Source organism: Meles meles, chromosome 20, assembly GCF_922984935.1.
Source record: "Meles meles chromosome 20, mMelMel3.1 paternal haplotype, whole genome shotgun sequence".
NCBI classification, from domain to species: Eukaryota; Metazoa; Chordata; class Mammalia; order Carnivora; family Mustelidae; genus Meles; species Meles meles.
In genome coordinates this window covers 58,038,045-58,051,348 of record NC_060085.1, presented here as the reverse complement: position 1 = coordinate 58,051,348, position 13,304 = coordinate 58,038,045, and the positions used below count along the sequence as shown (strand labels likewise).

At 53.0% G+C, this 13,304-nt stretch overlaps 1 protein-coding gene across 1 annotated transcript in view; it reads left to right on the top strand.

Annotated features, from left to right (window-relative positions):
• The first annotated feature begins 6,688 nt into the window (after nucleotides 1-6,688).
• Nucleotides 6,689-13,304, top strand: part of RAB43 (RAB43, member RAS oncogene family) — a 33,556-nt gene continuing 26,940 nt past the window's right edge. Inside the window, exon 1 of the mRNA XM_045991254.1 lies at nucleotides 6,689-7,001. Within this exon, the coding sequence (XP_045847210.1) occupies nucleotides 6,798-7,001 (204 nt within the window). The 5' untranslated portion in view covers nucleotides 6,689-6,797. The remainder of the gene's footprint in view (nucleotides 7,002-13,304) is intronic.

Below are 13,304 nucleotides of genomic sequence, written 5' to 3'. Positions count from 1 at the left end.
TTGAAAAATGACAAAATGTGTCAGCCCTGGGCCCATAGTCGCATGTGTCAGCCGCCAGCCAGGGCTGTTCCTTTTGGGTCAGGTTCTGCTCCCAGTTGTCTGTGGTTCACTCAGCCTGCCTCATTCCCTTCTGCCCCGGTGGCAGGAGTTTCAGTTTGTTACTTCTGTCTTACAACTCGTTCCGAAGAGAGCTATTTTTATTAAAGATTTTTCTATGAAAGGGAAACTTCCATGTCTGCAGCTTGTTCCCTGGAACCGCACTGAGGTGCAGTGGGATGCCTGGTGCAGAGTCCCCGCTGGGGCCAGAGGCCCGAAGCACATGGCCCGGGTGCGGGAGGGATGGGACCCATCCCAGGCTCCCTCTCAGGGCAGAGGTTGGGGAGGCCCCCAAGGTGGCCTGGGTCAGAGCACACCACGGATGCCCAGGAAGCAACAGTCAGGGCTAAGCCTGCCCTGCCCTCTGGGCTGGGTCTGTTCTTTCCAGTAGAGATGGGACAGCAGTCTCTGGGGCTGGGGGGGGGGGGGGGGGGCGGGGCGGGCTCCACGTATTCTGTAGGGATCATGTGAGAGTCTGGGAGTCAGTGTCAGGACCAGGGGGCTGTCCTTTGGGTCTGGGCCCCAACTCGGACTGTGTGTCAAAGGGAGGCCCTGCTTGGGGAAGCCTGTGACACGGGGGAGTTGGGCTTTTGGGCAGGTCTGGGGGTCTGCCTGTCAGGGGAGCAGCGGGGTCAGGGAACGCCAGAGCCCCATGTGGCTGGGGGGTAGTGAGTGTCAGGGGAGAGGCTAGCCAGGCCATGGCCAGCCCAGACAGGCCCCTTGAGGGAGCCGTGCATATCCTAGCAAGAGTTTGAACCGGGCAGTGAGTGACCTGCCTCAGGAAGGTGTGTGGAGTCGGATGTGGAGACAGGAGGCAGGAGGCAGGAGGCAGGGCAGGCAGAGGCTGGCTGGGGTGGGAGTGGCTGCACAGGAAAGGCGATGGAGGGTGAGGAGAGGGGGTGTGACTGGGGTGGGGGCACCTTGCCTCCTGGCTTCCCTCAAGGAAGGGCTGGTGTGTCCCCCCGCAGCTGAGCCCCTGGGTGAATGCATGCAGGAAGCAGGGGAGAGGTGAAGTTGCAGCTTTGGGAAGCCCCAGGGGAGGGGCAGGGCCAGGCTCAGCTCTGGGACCTAGGCCCCTGGCCTTAGTTTCCCTGTTTCAAAGCCCAGGACTTTGTCCCAGGGTCCGGCAGTGCTACGGTGCAGGCAGAGGCAAGCGAGGGCCCTCCTCACAGCCTCTTTGGGGTGTGTGGCGGCCTGGCTCAGACCACTCCCTCAGGGTTTTTCTTCCAAGGGGCACATGTAGGCTTGGGGGCTGCCCTGCATTCAAGGACAGCAGGAAATCCAAACCACAGGCATTTCTTCTCCCTGGAAAAGGTGACTAGAAGTGCCTGGAGTGTGGCCCTTCTGGAAGTTCCAGGCTCCAGGCCTCCATCCCTCAGTCAGTGGAATTACCAGGCTTCTAACCCCTGGGACAGAGCCAGACACAGGAGCCCCTGCTCCAGCCCTGCAGTGTACAGAGCATGTCCCAGCTAGGGTCTTGCAGTGGCTTGCTGGGACATAGGTGGACAGGAATGAGTGTCCCATATCTGAGGAAACTGAGGCTGGGTGGGAAAGCACATAGCACCCTGTCCTACAGGTGTCCTTGGCAGAGATGGCCCTGACCCCAGGCTTCTTCCTGTCCCAGAGGCCCTGGCTACTTGCCCTGCCAGGGACCCCAGAGGGAAGATCTCTGCAGGGCTCCCATTCCGGACCTGCAACAGCAGAGGAGTCTGCTGGGCAGGTGTCATCACTGGTGAGGATCCTTGGCCCAGCTCATTGCTCAGAGACAAAAGAGCCAGTCCTGGGAGCCTTGAGTTTGTTGACAAAATCTCTTTCATGGTTTATGTTAGCTTTGGCTTTGCCTGAAGTTTCCAAAAAGGCGACTCTCCATAGATAGATTTCCATAGACTTCCCTCCCCTTTGCTCACCCCACTGGTTTTCCTACAAGTAAAACATCAGGCTTCCTCTTGGTTTGCTTTAAGATTCATCAGACCAGAACCACCCAGGCCTTAGACTGGCCTTCCTCCCCACGCATCTCCACCCGCCCTGTACTCTGACCCCCCTGATACTTGTGTTCGGGCTCTTGAGCAATTTATAAACAAGGAAGAGATGAACATGTTCTACTCTGATCTGGATACCTTGCAGTGATGAGAGGGACAGGCCGGTCAGGGGAGCAAAGGTTCTGGTTGTGTGGCCACACAGACAGCCCCCCCGACCCCATCCTCTGACAACTGAACTGGAGAAGAGACATCAGCATCCCACTGCCTCCTCCCAAAGCCCTAAGAAAGGATGTAGTGGGGGTGTCTCAGCCCCTGCTCACAGAAACTGTGAAGCGGTGACAGCAGGAACCCATCTGGGTACATCAGGCCTTCCCTAGCAGGGCAGGCAGCACTTGATTAATGAGCAGACGGGACCCTGGGGAGACCAGTGGCAGCACCACGCCCCTTCAGGCATTTTCACATCTGTCCCCCTCCTGTTGCACTTCCCCCCAACCCCCCCCCCCCCCAAGAGAATGTAGAGGGAAGTTCCCTGCAGGGCTGAGGGGTGCCGAGTTCCCATACAGGGTACTTCCTGCACATCTCAGAGCCTGGGTTTCCATCTCAGTCAGTGTGGTGAGGATGGGGAGAGCAGGGCTGATCCCCCTCAGTCCTCTGGCTATGCCATGGAGGACTCCATGAAAACTGGCAAGTTGGAGGGTCTGGGGAAAAGGGCGGGGATGGGGGACACAGATGATGGAGGAATAAGGTGCAATACTGTGTTTCAGAGGGTCTGGGACTTATCACTGAAGTTTGAGCAGGGGAGTGGCCTCGTCAGAGCCCCTTGGGTGGGGGGAGGGGAACTGAGAACCTGATGCTGAGGGGGTGGTGTGGAGGGGGGGCTGTTAAGCCCGGACAGGCCTGGGTGGGAGCACTGTGCCAGAGGGAGGGTGGCAGTGAGGGTGGGAGGACAGCATGGAGCTGGCAGAGGTCGAAGTAGGGGTGCTGAGAGCCATTTGATCCCTCTATTTTCAGGCAGAGCCTCAAGCATGAAATGGAATCAACAGAAGCAAGGAGGACTGGGGTTCATTTCCCCATGTGCATGACGTTTTGGGGTTCTGGGAGTGGGGAGAGAGTTGGATAGCTGCCATTTCTTTGGCCTTAAGGTGGGCTGAGGGCTGGCCCTTGGGAGGGTGCCTTCCCAGTCGTCAGCCAGCACCAGCCCAGGGCACCCAAGCCTACAGCTCCGATAAGATAGCTTTGCTTCCTTGCTGCGCCATTATATTCTAATGTTGCGTAGCAAGCACTCTTCTATATTAAGAACGCAGGGTATCATGGTTGATGTCTGGTCTTCGCTTCCTTACTGTGTTTTCTCACCTTTGTGTCTGATCGGTCTGTTGGAGGCACATTTTTAGCACTAAGTCTGGGCGCTGCGAAATAGAACTCAGGTGATATTGTTAGAGGTTGTGTATTTTAATCATGGTGATGGTAGAAAGAATAAAGATAAAAAAAGAAAGGAGGAGGAAGGGTGCCTGGGTGGCTCAGTTGGTTAAGCGACTACCTTCTGCTCAGGTCAAAATGCCAAGGTTTTGGGATCAATTCCCACATCAGGCTCCAAGGAAGGGCAAGAAAGATGACATTGGAGCTCTGATCCACAGACTGTTGGGGTGACCGCGGCGCTTTGGCTTATCAACCGGGACGGTGTGCCCCCGTGTGGCAACAGCACAAACACAGGTAAAACTCAGCCCACCCACCACTAGCTTTAAGAAGGTTAAATTGTGGGGCCCCCGGGTGGCTCAGTTGTTGAGCATCTACCCTCTGCTTGGGTCATGATCCCAGGGTCCTGGGATTGAGTCCCACATCAGGAAGCCTGCTTCTCTCTCTCCCACTCCCCCTGCTTGTGTTCCCTCTCTCACTGTGTCTCTCTGTCATATAAGTAAAATATTAAAAAAAAAGAATTTAACATTTTTAAAAAGATTTTATTTGTTTGAAAGAGAGAGAGAGCACAAGCAGGAGGAGTGGCAGAGGGAAAAGCAGTCTCCTTGATGAGCAGGACGCTAGACCTGGGGCTCAATCCCAGAACCCCGAGATCACAACCTGACCCAAAGGCAGCTGGTTAACCATCAGAGCCACCTAGGTGCCCAAGTGCCCCAAGAATGTTAAATTCTTGGCACATTTTAAAAATTTGGGATATGCATTGTTTCAAAACTGGGGCATTAAGTGAGATATGAACATTTTTGAATTTGAATCACTCTGTTTCAAAGGAGCATAATTTGATTTCAGATGAAATGCCATTGTGCTACACAGAAACTTACCACCAAAAGAGAGGAAATGCAGATATTTTTTAACAGCTTTATTGAGGTATAATTTACTCACATCAGTTCCACCCATTGTAAGTGTACAGTTTAAGAATTTTAATAAATTTCCTGTGTCATGCAGCCCTCATGACAGTCTAGTTTTATTTTATTTTTTAGAAAAGATTTTATTTATTTGAGGGAGAGAGAGAGGGCGTGCTTGCAGGAGGTGGGGGGTAGTGCTAAGGGGCAGAGGGAGAAGCAGACTCCTCTACTGAGCAGGGAGCCCAATGCGAGGCTCGATCCCAGGACCCTGAGATCATGACCTGAGCCAAAGGCAGACACTTAACCAACGGAACCACCCAAGTGCCCCGACAGTCTAGTTTTAGAACATTTCCATCACCCACAAAGACAAGTGGTAGCTGGACTTTCTGGCAAGATCCATAGCCAGACCAACAGGCCTCCACCCCACCCTAAACCAATTCCAGGCAAGGCAAACTTAAAGGCCAGTTCAGTTATTCAGCCACATGTCCACCGCACCCTGTGAATGTCTATACTCTTCGTTCCTTTCCCCATGCTTCCAGTAGCTGAGTCTTGGCTCATCCTAGCCCCCGGGCTCACCTTTTCCTTTCTTCTTTCCACCAGTGGCTGTGAGGAGCCACTCTGGGCTGGAACAGATGTTATTTTCCGGGGTTCTGAGCTTTGACATGCCCCAGAGCCAACCCCAGCCTGTGGAAGTCTTCCGCCCCATGTCCTCTGTCTCCTACTACTTCAGAATGGGAGGCTATTTCCTGCCCCTCCAGTCTGATATGATAAAGCTGGGCTCCCAGAATTGCTTTTCCATAGCACTTTGGGGGTTCCTGTCTAACACTGTTGGGCACTTCCCATGGGAGGAGTTTCCACGGTTCCAGAACAGGTTGCTGCTCCATCTTCTCCATGGGTCTGTCTTTGCCTCCTAATCCAGTCTCTTCCCCACTTAGCCAGTAAGGTAGGTCGGGGATCCTCAGGGTACTACTAGTCCTGGTGGACTTGCCCTCCGTGTTCTCCTTAAGCTATGGGAAAGCCCTCTTTCCTTTTCTGCTGGGGAGGGTATGGATTTTTGTCTGCTCTGTTCACTGATGTGTTCCAAGGGCCTATAGTAGGCATTAATAGCAATTTATTGAACCAAGTAGAATTGGAGTCTGAAGAGGGCAGGAGTGTCCTCAATTCCCTCCCTGCTGGGTAGTTGGGAAGTTGTGGGGATAGGTTCCGTTTGATCTATTTTAAGCTTAGCTCGGTTCCATTTCTCCAAGGACTCTTGGTTTATGGATTATCTTGGCAAAAGCTTGTCTGACCTTCCACAGAATTCCCCACAAACTTCCCATGCTCCTCTGCTCAGTCCAATCACTGGTGCTGTTTGGCTGGGTCATGGACCCATAACCCCAACTGAGCCAGCCCACCCTGAGCCATTAGGACAGCTGCTTCAACAACCGCTAGCTGCCTTTGGGGGTTGTGATCTCCCAACTCCTCCTTCCCGTCTTGCCATCCACCAAACCGGCTCTCTAGTTCCCTTCTCTCGAGAGTCCTGAAGGGGCGTCACCTTGAGCGGGCAGCCTTCGGGTCCCTTCCCCCACCAGGATTCTGGTCTTCACCCCAGTTTTGTAGCCGGCTTAATTTCTGGCCTCACTGAAGCCTTCTCGTTCCTTCGCCTTCCCCGTCTGTGTGCGAGACACAGACATCCCCTGTTGCAGGGATTCTGCCGTGCTTGTCCCCTTCCCAGTGATCCATTCTAGAGGAGGCCGTTCCGGGTTCAAGGTTTGGGTTAATCCGCCCCCAGGCCTGCAGGCCCAGGGACTCCACCGTACCCTCGAGGCGGATTCTGATTGCTCCAGTGAGGCAGCCTAGCCCGCGGCGGTGGGGGGCGTGGCGAGCGCTGGCAGTGCCGCGGGCGGAGTTGGGTTGTGGGCGGGCTTGGGGGCGGAGCTGAGAAGCCGACTGTCCGCTGGCCGAGGGCAGCGAGTCGGCTGGGGGCGGAGCCCGGCCAGGGCGGTCCGGGGGCGGAGTCTGCCTGGGGGTGTGGCTGAGGGCGGAGTCTGTCCCGCGAAGAGCAGAGGTTTGAGTGGGGATGGGGCGGGCCCGATGCGCTCAGGGTAGAGTGGGGCCGGGGCGGGGCTGAGGCCGAGCGCGAGGGCCGGACTGGCCCGGAACGAGCAGAGGGCCGGTCGCGAGCTTTGCGGAGGCGGGACTAGGCGAGTCTGGCTGAGCCGAGGCCCGCGGGGCTCCGGGAGGGCCGGGGGCGGGGCGGGGGGCCGGCCGGGGCGGGTCCGGGGCGGGTCCGGGCCGGGGCCGGCAGAAGGCGGCGCCCCTTCTTCAGGTGTTGCGGCGGTTCCACGTCGCCAGGCGGTCCGCGGCTTCCGTGAGCTCAGGCTTCCCTCAGCGTCCGGAGCGCCGGCCCTTCGGCTCCCGCGCGGCCATGGCGGGGCCGGGCCCGGGCCCGGGGGACCCGGACGAACAGTACGATTTCCTGTTCAAGCTGGTGCTGGTGGGCGACGCGAGCGTGGGCAAGACGTGCGTGGTGCAGCGCTTCAAGACCGGCGCTTTCTCGGAGCGCCAGGGCAGCACCATCGGCGTCGACTTCACCATGAAGACGCTGGAGATCCAGGGCAAGCGGGTCAAGGTAGGAGGCCCAGCCTGGGGTCGCCGGGCGGGGGTGGCCTGGCCCTCTCTGACTGCCGCGCAGCCCGTTCTCCGACGGGCACCGGGGGTTGACTGGGGCCCCTAGAAAGCGCTCCCTCAGCGGAGGCGGCCCCAGGCCGCTCCGAGCGCCCCGGATTGTCCTGAGGTTTCTGGCAAATCCCTTTCGATTCCCCCTTTCCCTTCCTCCTGTCGGAGCAGGCCTGGGCCTTGGGGTCTGGGTCGGGTTCAGTCCTCAGAACGCCGGCCTTGGGGTGTGTGTTTGTGTGTGTGTGTGTGTGTGTGTGTGTGTGTGTGTGTGTGTCTTGGAGATGCTGCGGGGGAGGAGGCCCTGCCCTCCGGAGCTCACACCCTGGGGGCACTTTTGCTCCAAAATAACTTAGCCAGTGGAAGGCAGCAGAGCGGCTCGGGGTGCGGGGGACAGAAGGCCGCCCTTCCCCCCTCGATCGAAGCCCCCAGCTCGGCCCTGGTTGGGGGAGCCCGGCCAGAGAACTACACCGCCCCAAGCCTAGGAGGGATCAGGAAGTAGTTGTTTCTAGGACCGGAGGGCCAAAACTTTTTGTCAGAATTTCCGGCCTGGCCACGCCTCCCTGCAGTCTCTTTGTGGACCTGGTGGTGGAACTTTACTCGACGAGGGCCAGCCCTGGGTCCCCTCCCCCAGCTGGAGTTTGATAGAAACTGAAAAGTTCACAGATACCGGAAGGTGGGGGAGAGGACCCAACTTTGGCAATGACTGTGAAGAGAAACAGCAGGATGTAGTTGCCACAATGTCCTGGCAGTGGTTTGATAAATAATATTTGTGATTAATGAATCAGTTTCTTAACCTGGCTACCAGCCCTCCCTCATAGAGTGAGGAGACCGTGGCTGGGGCAAAGCATTGTTTTTGCTCAGTAGCTTAACTGAGGTCTGCAGAAATCTTTTCCATTCTCTCACGATTTTCAGTTCACATGATCTCCAGGACAGCCCTTAAAAGCACTGGGCAGGGGCAGCACAGGACAAGTGTTATCTCCTGTTATCTCTGTGTTTTCTAGAAGTTGAGCCAAGGTATGGGGGAGTCCCTTGAGACCTGATGCTCTGGGGCTTTGCGTCCCTGGGCCACTGTAGCCCTGCTCATGTTTGCCTTTAGCCAGGGTACTTAGCTCTTTGTTTCTGCAAAATTGGTATAATTTCTGGGTGTTGCCTACCTCCTCCGTGGAGAAATAGTAAGCCAACAAACTTTACGTGATTTGATGTGCCAGCGGAAGCAGAAGCTCCTTGCCTGAAGGCTTTTGTTTTGTTTTGTCTTAAAGAATCTTTTGGGTTTCTGTGTGTTTTTGGTTGCCTTACATTGGAGAGAGAAAAAAAAAAAAAAAAAAGCAAGGTGGGGCCGGCAGCTTTGAGTCATTATTTGGGACCACCCTTTTGGAACAGGTGGTGAGGGAAGGGCTGTAGGATGGGTGGAGTGTGTCTGTGGATGAGTTTGTGCCCTGCGATGATGCCAGCAGCCACAGGGAAACTGGAGTGCCCAAAATATAGGCATAAATAGCAGTGGTGTTCCTGCGCGCTGCCGGCCTTCTGCCCCTGAGTGTTTGTGGTGGCTGGGTGCTGATGGTGGTCAAGGAGGGGGCGGGGTGTTCCTGTTTACCTGGTGAGATAACAGCCTGTGCCCCAGTGGAGCCCAGGGTGTACTGTGTACCCGAGCACAGGTTATGCAACGCAGGGCAGGGAGTTGGCGATTTCTGTTCCCTATGGTTACCTCCACGTTGTTCTTAGGAAGCAGCCTGGTGGGATAGGGACTGGGATCCAGTTGGGATAGAAGGGAGATAATGGCTGCCCCTCTTGGAGGCTGTTGTGTGCCAGCTGATGTACAGATGTGTTCTTATTAACCCTGTCCTGGCACAGGACAGGCTGGCCCCAGGGCATCCAGCTCGTAACTGACACAAGTGGGCATTTTTCTTCCAGTGTTTCTGACATTGAGGTCTTTCCCCTACACCAGCCTGCTTCTTAGAATCTGATTGTTTGGTGTGGGAAAGTCTTTGGCAAGTATCTACCTCCTCAGTTTGCAAGTCAGAGAAACCTGAGGCCAGGTACTAAAGAGGCTTGGGATTGAAGCTGAGGAGCGGTGGCGTGGGGGTGGGGGTAGCCCTTCAATCGACTGTTTGGGGGCTCTTCTGACTCAGCAGGAGCAAGTCATTTTTGCTCTTCAAGTCTGTTTCTCCATCCATAAAATACCTCGGAGGTGTCTTTGTATTTTGGTTGTTTTTTTTTTAAACATCAGGTTTGTTCAAGTTAAATTTATGCTCCTTAAGCTTCACCCATTTTAGGTTTACAGTTCTGTGAATCCTGATGAAACGTATAGAGTCCCATAATCACCAGCACAGTCACAGTATACAATACTTCCAGCAACCCAGAAAGTTCCCCTGTGTCCCTCCCTTTGTGTCAGTGTCCTCCCTTCACCCTAGCCCCTGGCAATCACCGATCTGTTTTCTGTCCCTATAGTTTCAGCAATGTCATTTTAACCGGAACCTTTGATGAGCCAGATTTTATTGTTATAATTCCTGCACTTCAGGGATTTAAAACCTTTCCAGGGGCTGTCTGGGGCCCAGCAAGGATCCAGCATGATTCCCCACACCTCCTCCCCCTGTACTGCCAGATTTTGTTAGAGCTTGAAGAACCCAGAGATAGATTACCTGGTGTTTTTGCAGCTCCTCTGAGCTCCAGTGCTTGGGAGCTGCCGCAGGGGTAAAGGGGAAAGGCCAAGAGGCTACAAGTTCAGAAGGGCCTTAACTAGCTTCTCACCCAGCCTGAGCAAAAGCACTTTTGTCCGGTTCTATATTGATGTTCCACTTGTTTTTATTTGACTGAAAAGTTCTGCTGCTAAAAAAATAAGAAAGTTTGCAACACCACAGATCAAATTAAACCTTTTTATTTCTGTAATCACTTCCTGTTGCAATCAGAATGGCATCCAGACTCCTCACCTGAAGCCGTGGGCCCCCTGTCTGCCTTGGCTGTCTTATCTCCTTCCCTCTGCCCTCACTTGCTGCTCTCTAGCCTCACTAGCCCTTTCTGTCCTTCAGACATGCCTGCTTTGGGCTCTTTGTATCTGTCCCCCTGCCTGTCATATTATGTCCCTACATCCCCCTCCTGCTTCCTCATTTGGCTCCCACTGCAAATGTGGACCCTCTCTCCACATTACAGGGTGAGTTCAGGGGTAAGTTCATAGCTCATCAGACTGGAAATGACCTCATGTGTTGATCTCCTCCTGTACAGGGTCTGTCCGCTCCTTGAAAGTGCAGGGATCTAGTCTGCTCTGTGGGCCTGTGAGGCCCCGCACCCGCAGCAATGTTAGACACACTGTGCACAGTACATGTCTGCGAATTGATTTTTATTAATAGAGGGGAAGCTGAGGCCAAAATAAAGGAAGTGACCAGCATACCTAAGGCCACACCGAAATCAGGTGCAAAACCAAGACTTGAACCCAGGGTCTGCCTGGGTTCTAAGCCCAGTGCTCATTTTTACACTTGACCACCCGTCTGAGTCCCTCTGAGTTCAAAATGATGATCCTGAGAGCCTGCAAGTTAATGAATTTAGTAAAAATGCAGTTGCAACCACTGTACTTTGGGAAACAACGTGGACTTGGGCATTTGATAGATTTTTCAGTAATAAGGGTTGAAACCCTAGCAAGTTTCAGGATGTTTGCTCCCCAAACGTCTAGCCAGCTCTGAACAGCTCACCTAGCCTGCTGTGCTGGTTAGTAAGGCTCCATATAGGGTGATGGGTTCCTGTGCCATACCCCATGTGGGTTCCCACAGCTCTAGCTATGCAGGTTGAACTTCAAGAGCGAATGCGGGGGCAGGCTGCGTCTTTCAAGCTGTGGGGTCTCTGAAAGAGAGCGCTGGCTTAGGATGCTGAAGGTCTGAGTCTTATTTCTAGCCTCACCACAACTGTGGCCAATTCTTTCTTTCTTTTTTTTTAAATTGTGTTATGTTAGAAATTCTTTTTCCCTTCTTAGTTCTTAGACCCCACAGCTTCCTCATTCGGGAGTTGAGACAAATGATCTTTGCTCTGCCTGCTTCTTAGGGTTGTTGGAAAACTATGGACATGCTTAAACTAGTATAAAAATTCCCTTTATATATTTCTGAATAGATAATCTAAATACATGGTCCAGAATTTCAAAATTTCAAAAGTGTAAGAGGGCATACAGTAAAACAAAAACAAATACAAACAACAGCTCCCTTCCACCTTTGTCCCCCAACTCCACACTGCCTTCTAAGAAGAGGCAATTGGAGTTACTGGTTTCTTGTCTATCCTGAAAGTGCTAATGCAAATAAAACCAAGGAATTACAAATGAGGACTTAAATTATTGTGGTCATTGTTAACTGTTTTCCTCCTTAGATCAGACAGATGATTTCTTAACTCACCCTCCCCCCATCCTTGGCTCCACCCCTGCTCCCTGCCACCCCCAACCTCACTGTCCCCCAGGAAATCTCAGCCGGTTCTAAATCCTTAAAACATTCTGTCTGACCGCTCCTCTACTCTCTCTTATCTGGGACAACACAAAGGCCTGTTATGTAAACTCATTTTACAGATCGCTGGGGACACAGGCCTCAAGTCCACACACAGAGGTTAGCCTTGTCGAATTGTACCCCCTTTATTCGGCTCTCTGTCAGGTTCACTTTCCCCTTGTTGGGGATGTTGCCAGATCTCTCCCTCACAGAGGTAAAGTGTATGCCCTTGGGCGTTGGCGCTAAAGCTTCTCTAGGCCCTATAAGTCACCTTTGTTTTTGTAGTGGCTTCCAAAGGAGGGGGCAGGCAAGGAAATAGGAACTTTCTTGTTTTTAAAGTTTGCTTCCTTGGTGCTTTCAATCAGGGGTCTGATTTTGCTATTTGGATCAGGTGCCTTCCCGATATGGATGTTGTTGATTTGACTTTTTCAGTTTTTATTTTTTAATTTTTAAAAAAGATTTTATTTATTTATTTGACAGACAGAGATCACAAGTAGGCAGAGAGGCTGGCAGAGAGAGAGAGGGGGAAGCAGGTTTCCCGCTGAGCAGAAAACCCGATGCAGGGCTCGATCCCAGGACCCTGGGATCATGACCCGAGCCAAAGGCAGAGGCTTAACCCACTGAGCCACCCAGGTGCCCCAACTTTTTCAGTTTTGATTAGAAATAGCAAAAGGACTGCTAGATAAGAAAGAAGTTCTGGGTCATGCTGGTTGTCTGAGATCTGCTCTTGAGGCCAATGACAGCTATCCTGTTGCCAAATAAATTTTGCCTCGAGCTTTCTGACAGCCCCGAGGTAGCACATGTTGTGGAAAGACGGTGGAAGGAGGGCCAGTGTTAGACCCATGAGGCACCACCTTAAAAATCTTGACTTTGCATGTAGCGCTCCAGGCACGTGACATAGTGCTCCGGGCACGGGATGTCACCGCTCTTGATCTGCTTCACTTGGAGACCTCTTAGCTTCAGCGACCTGACCCTTGCAGATCATCAGTAAATGGGGACTGACGTTGGTGTGGAAATCACCTGGAAGAGAGCGTGGCATGGGGAGTCCAGAAGCTTGGCTTCTCGGGTCGGGTGCACAGCTGACCTTGTACAAGTCATTTCAGTGATCTGTTCCTCGGTCAGTGAGCTGCAGAGAGAATCCCTAACTCACCTACTCACACAGGGTTTTCTCATGGTCTCCCTTTGAGAAGGATCCCCCATCTTACAGAGCAGGACTTGGAGGCCTGTGTTCTAGATCACCCACTGGTAGTACGTGCATAAACACCGCACATACACACACGGAAATGTAGTGGTTGAGTTCAATATCTGGGCCATCCTATACCACTTGCATTTTACGTTTTTTTGTGTTTTGATTAGCAATACCGTATCAGCATCCTAATGCCCAGTGCTAGTTAAACAAACAAATCCTTATTAATTCAGATGCATTGGGTGAATTGGTGCATATGGCTAGTGTGAACAAAAGAAAAAGCCCATCTTCTAGAACAGCTTACAAAATGCTGTTCTGTTGAACATGGAGCGGCAGAACCCAAGCTACTGCTGTTAGAGAGAGGATCTCTCAAGCCTGCTGTGATGAATTGATAAGCAAGGACCATTTCTCATTAATAGCTTCTATGTCTATACCATGGTGTATGTGGACTCCTTTGATCTGACTTGTACTCCTCTGCCTTGTAAGCCTCCCTTTCTTGGACTGGAAAAACAGGAACTTAGTCCTCCATGAGGCGTGTAAACATCGTGAGTTCTTCGAGGTTTTCGCACCTGTTCGTCCATGTTTGAGGTGACACCGTCCCAGATTTGGAGTGTGA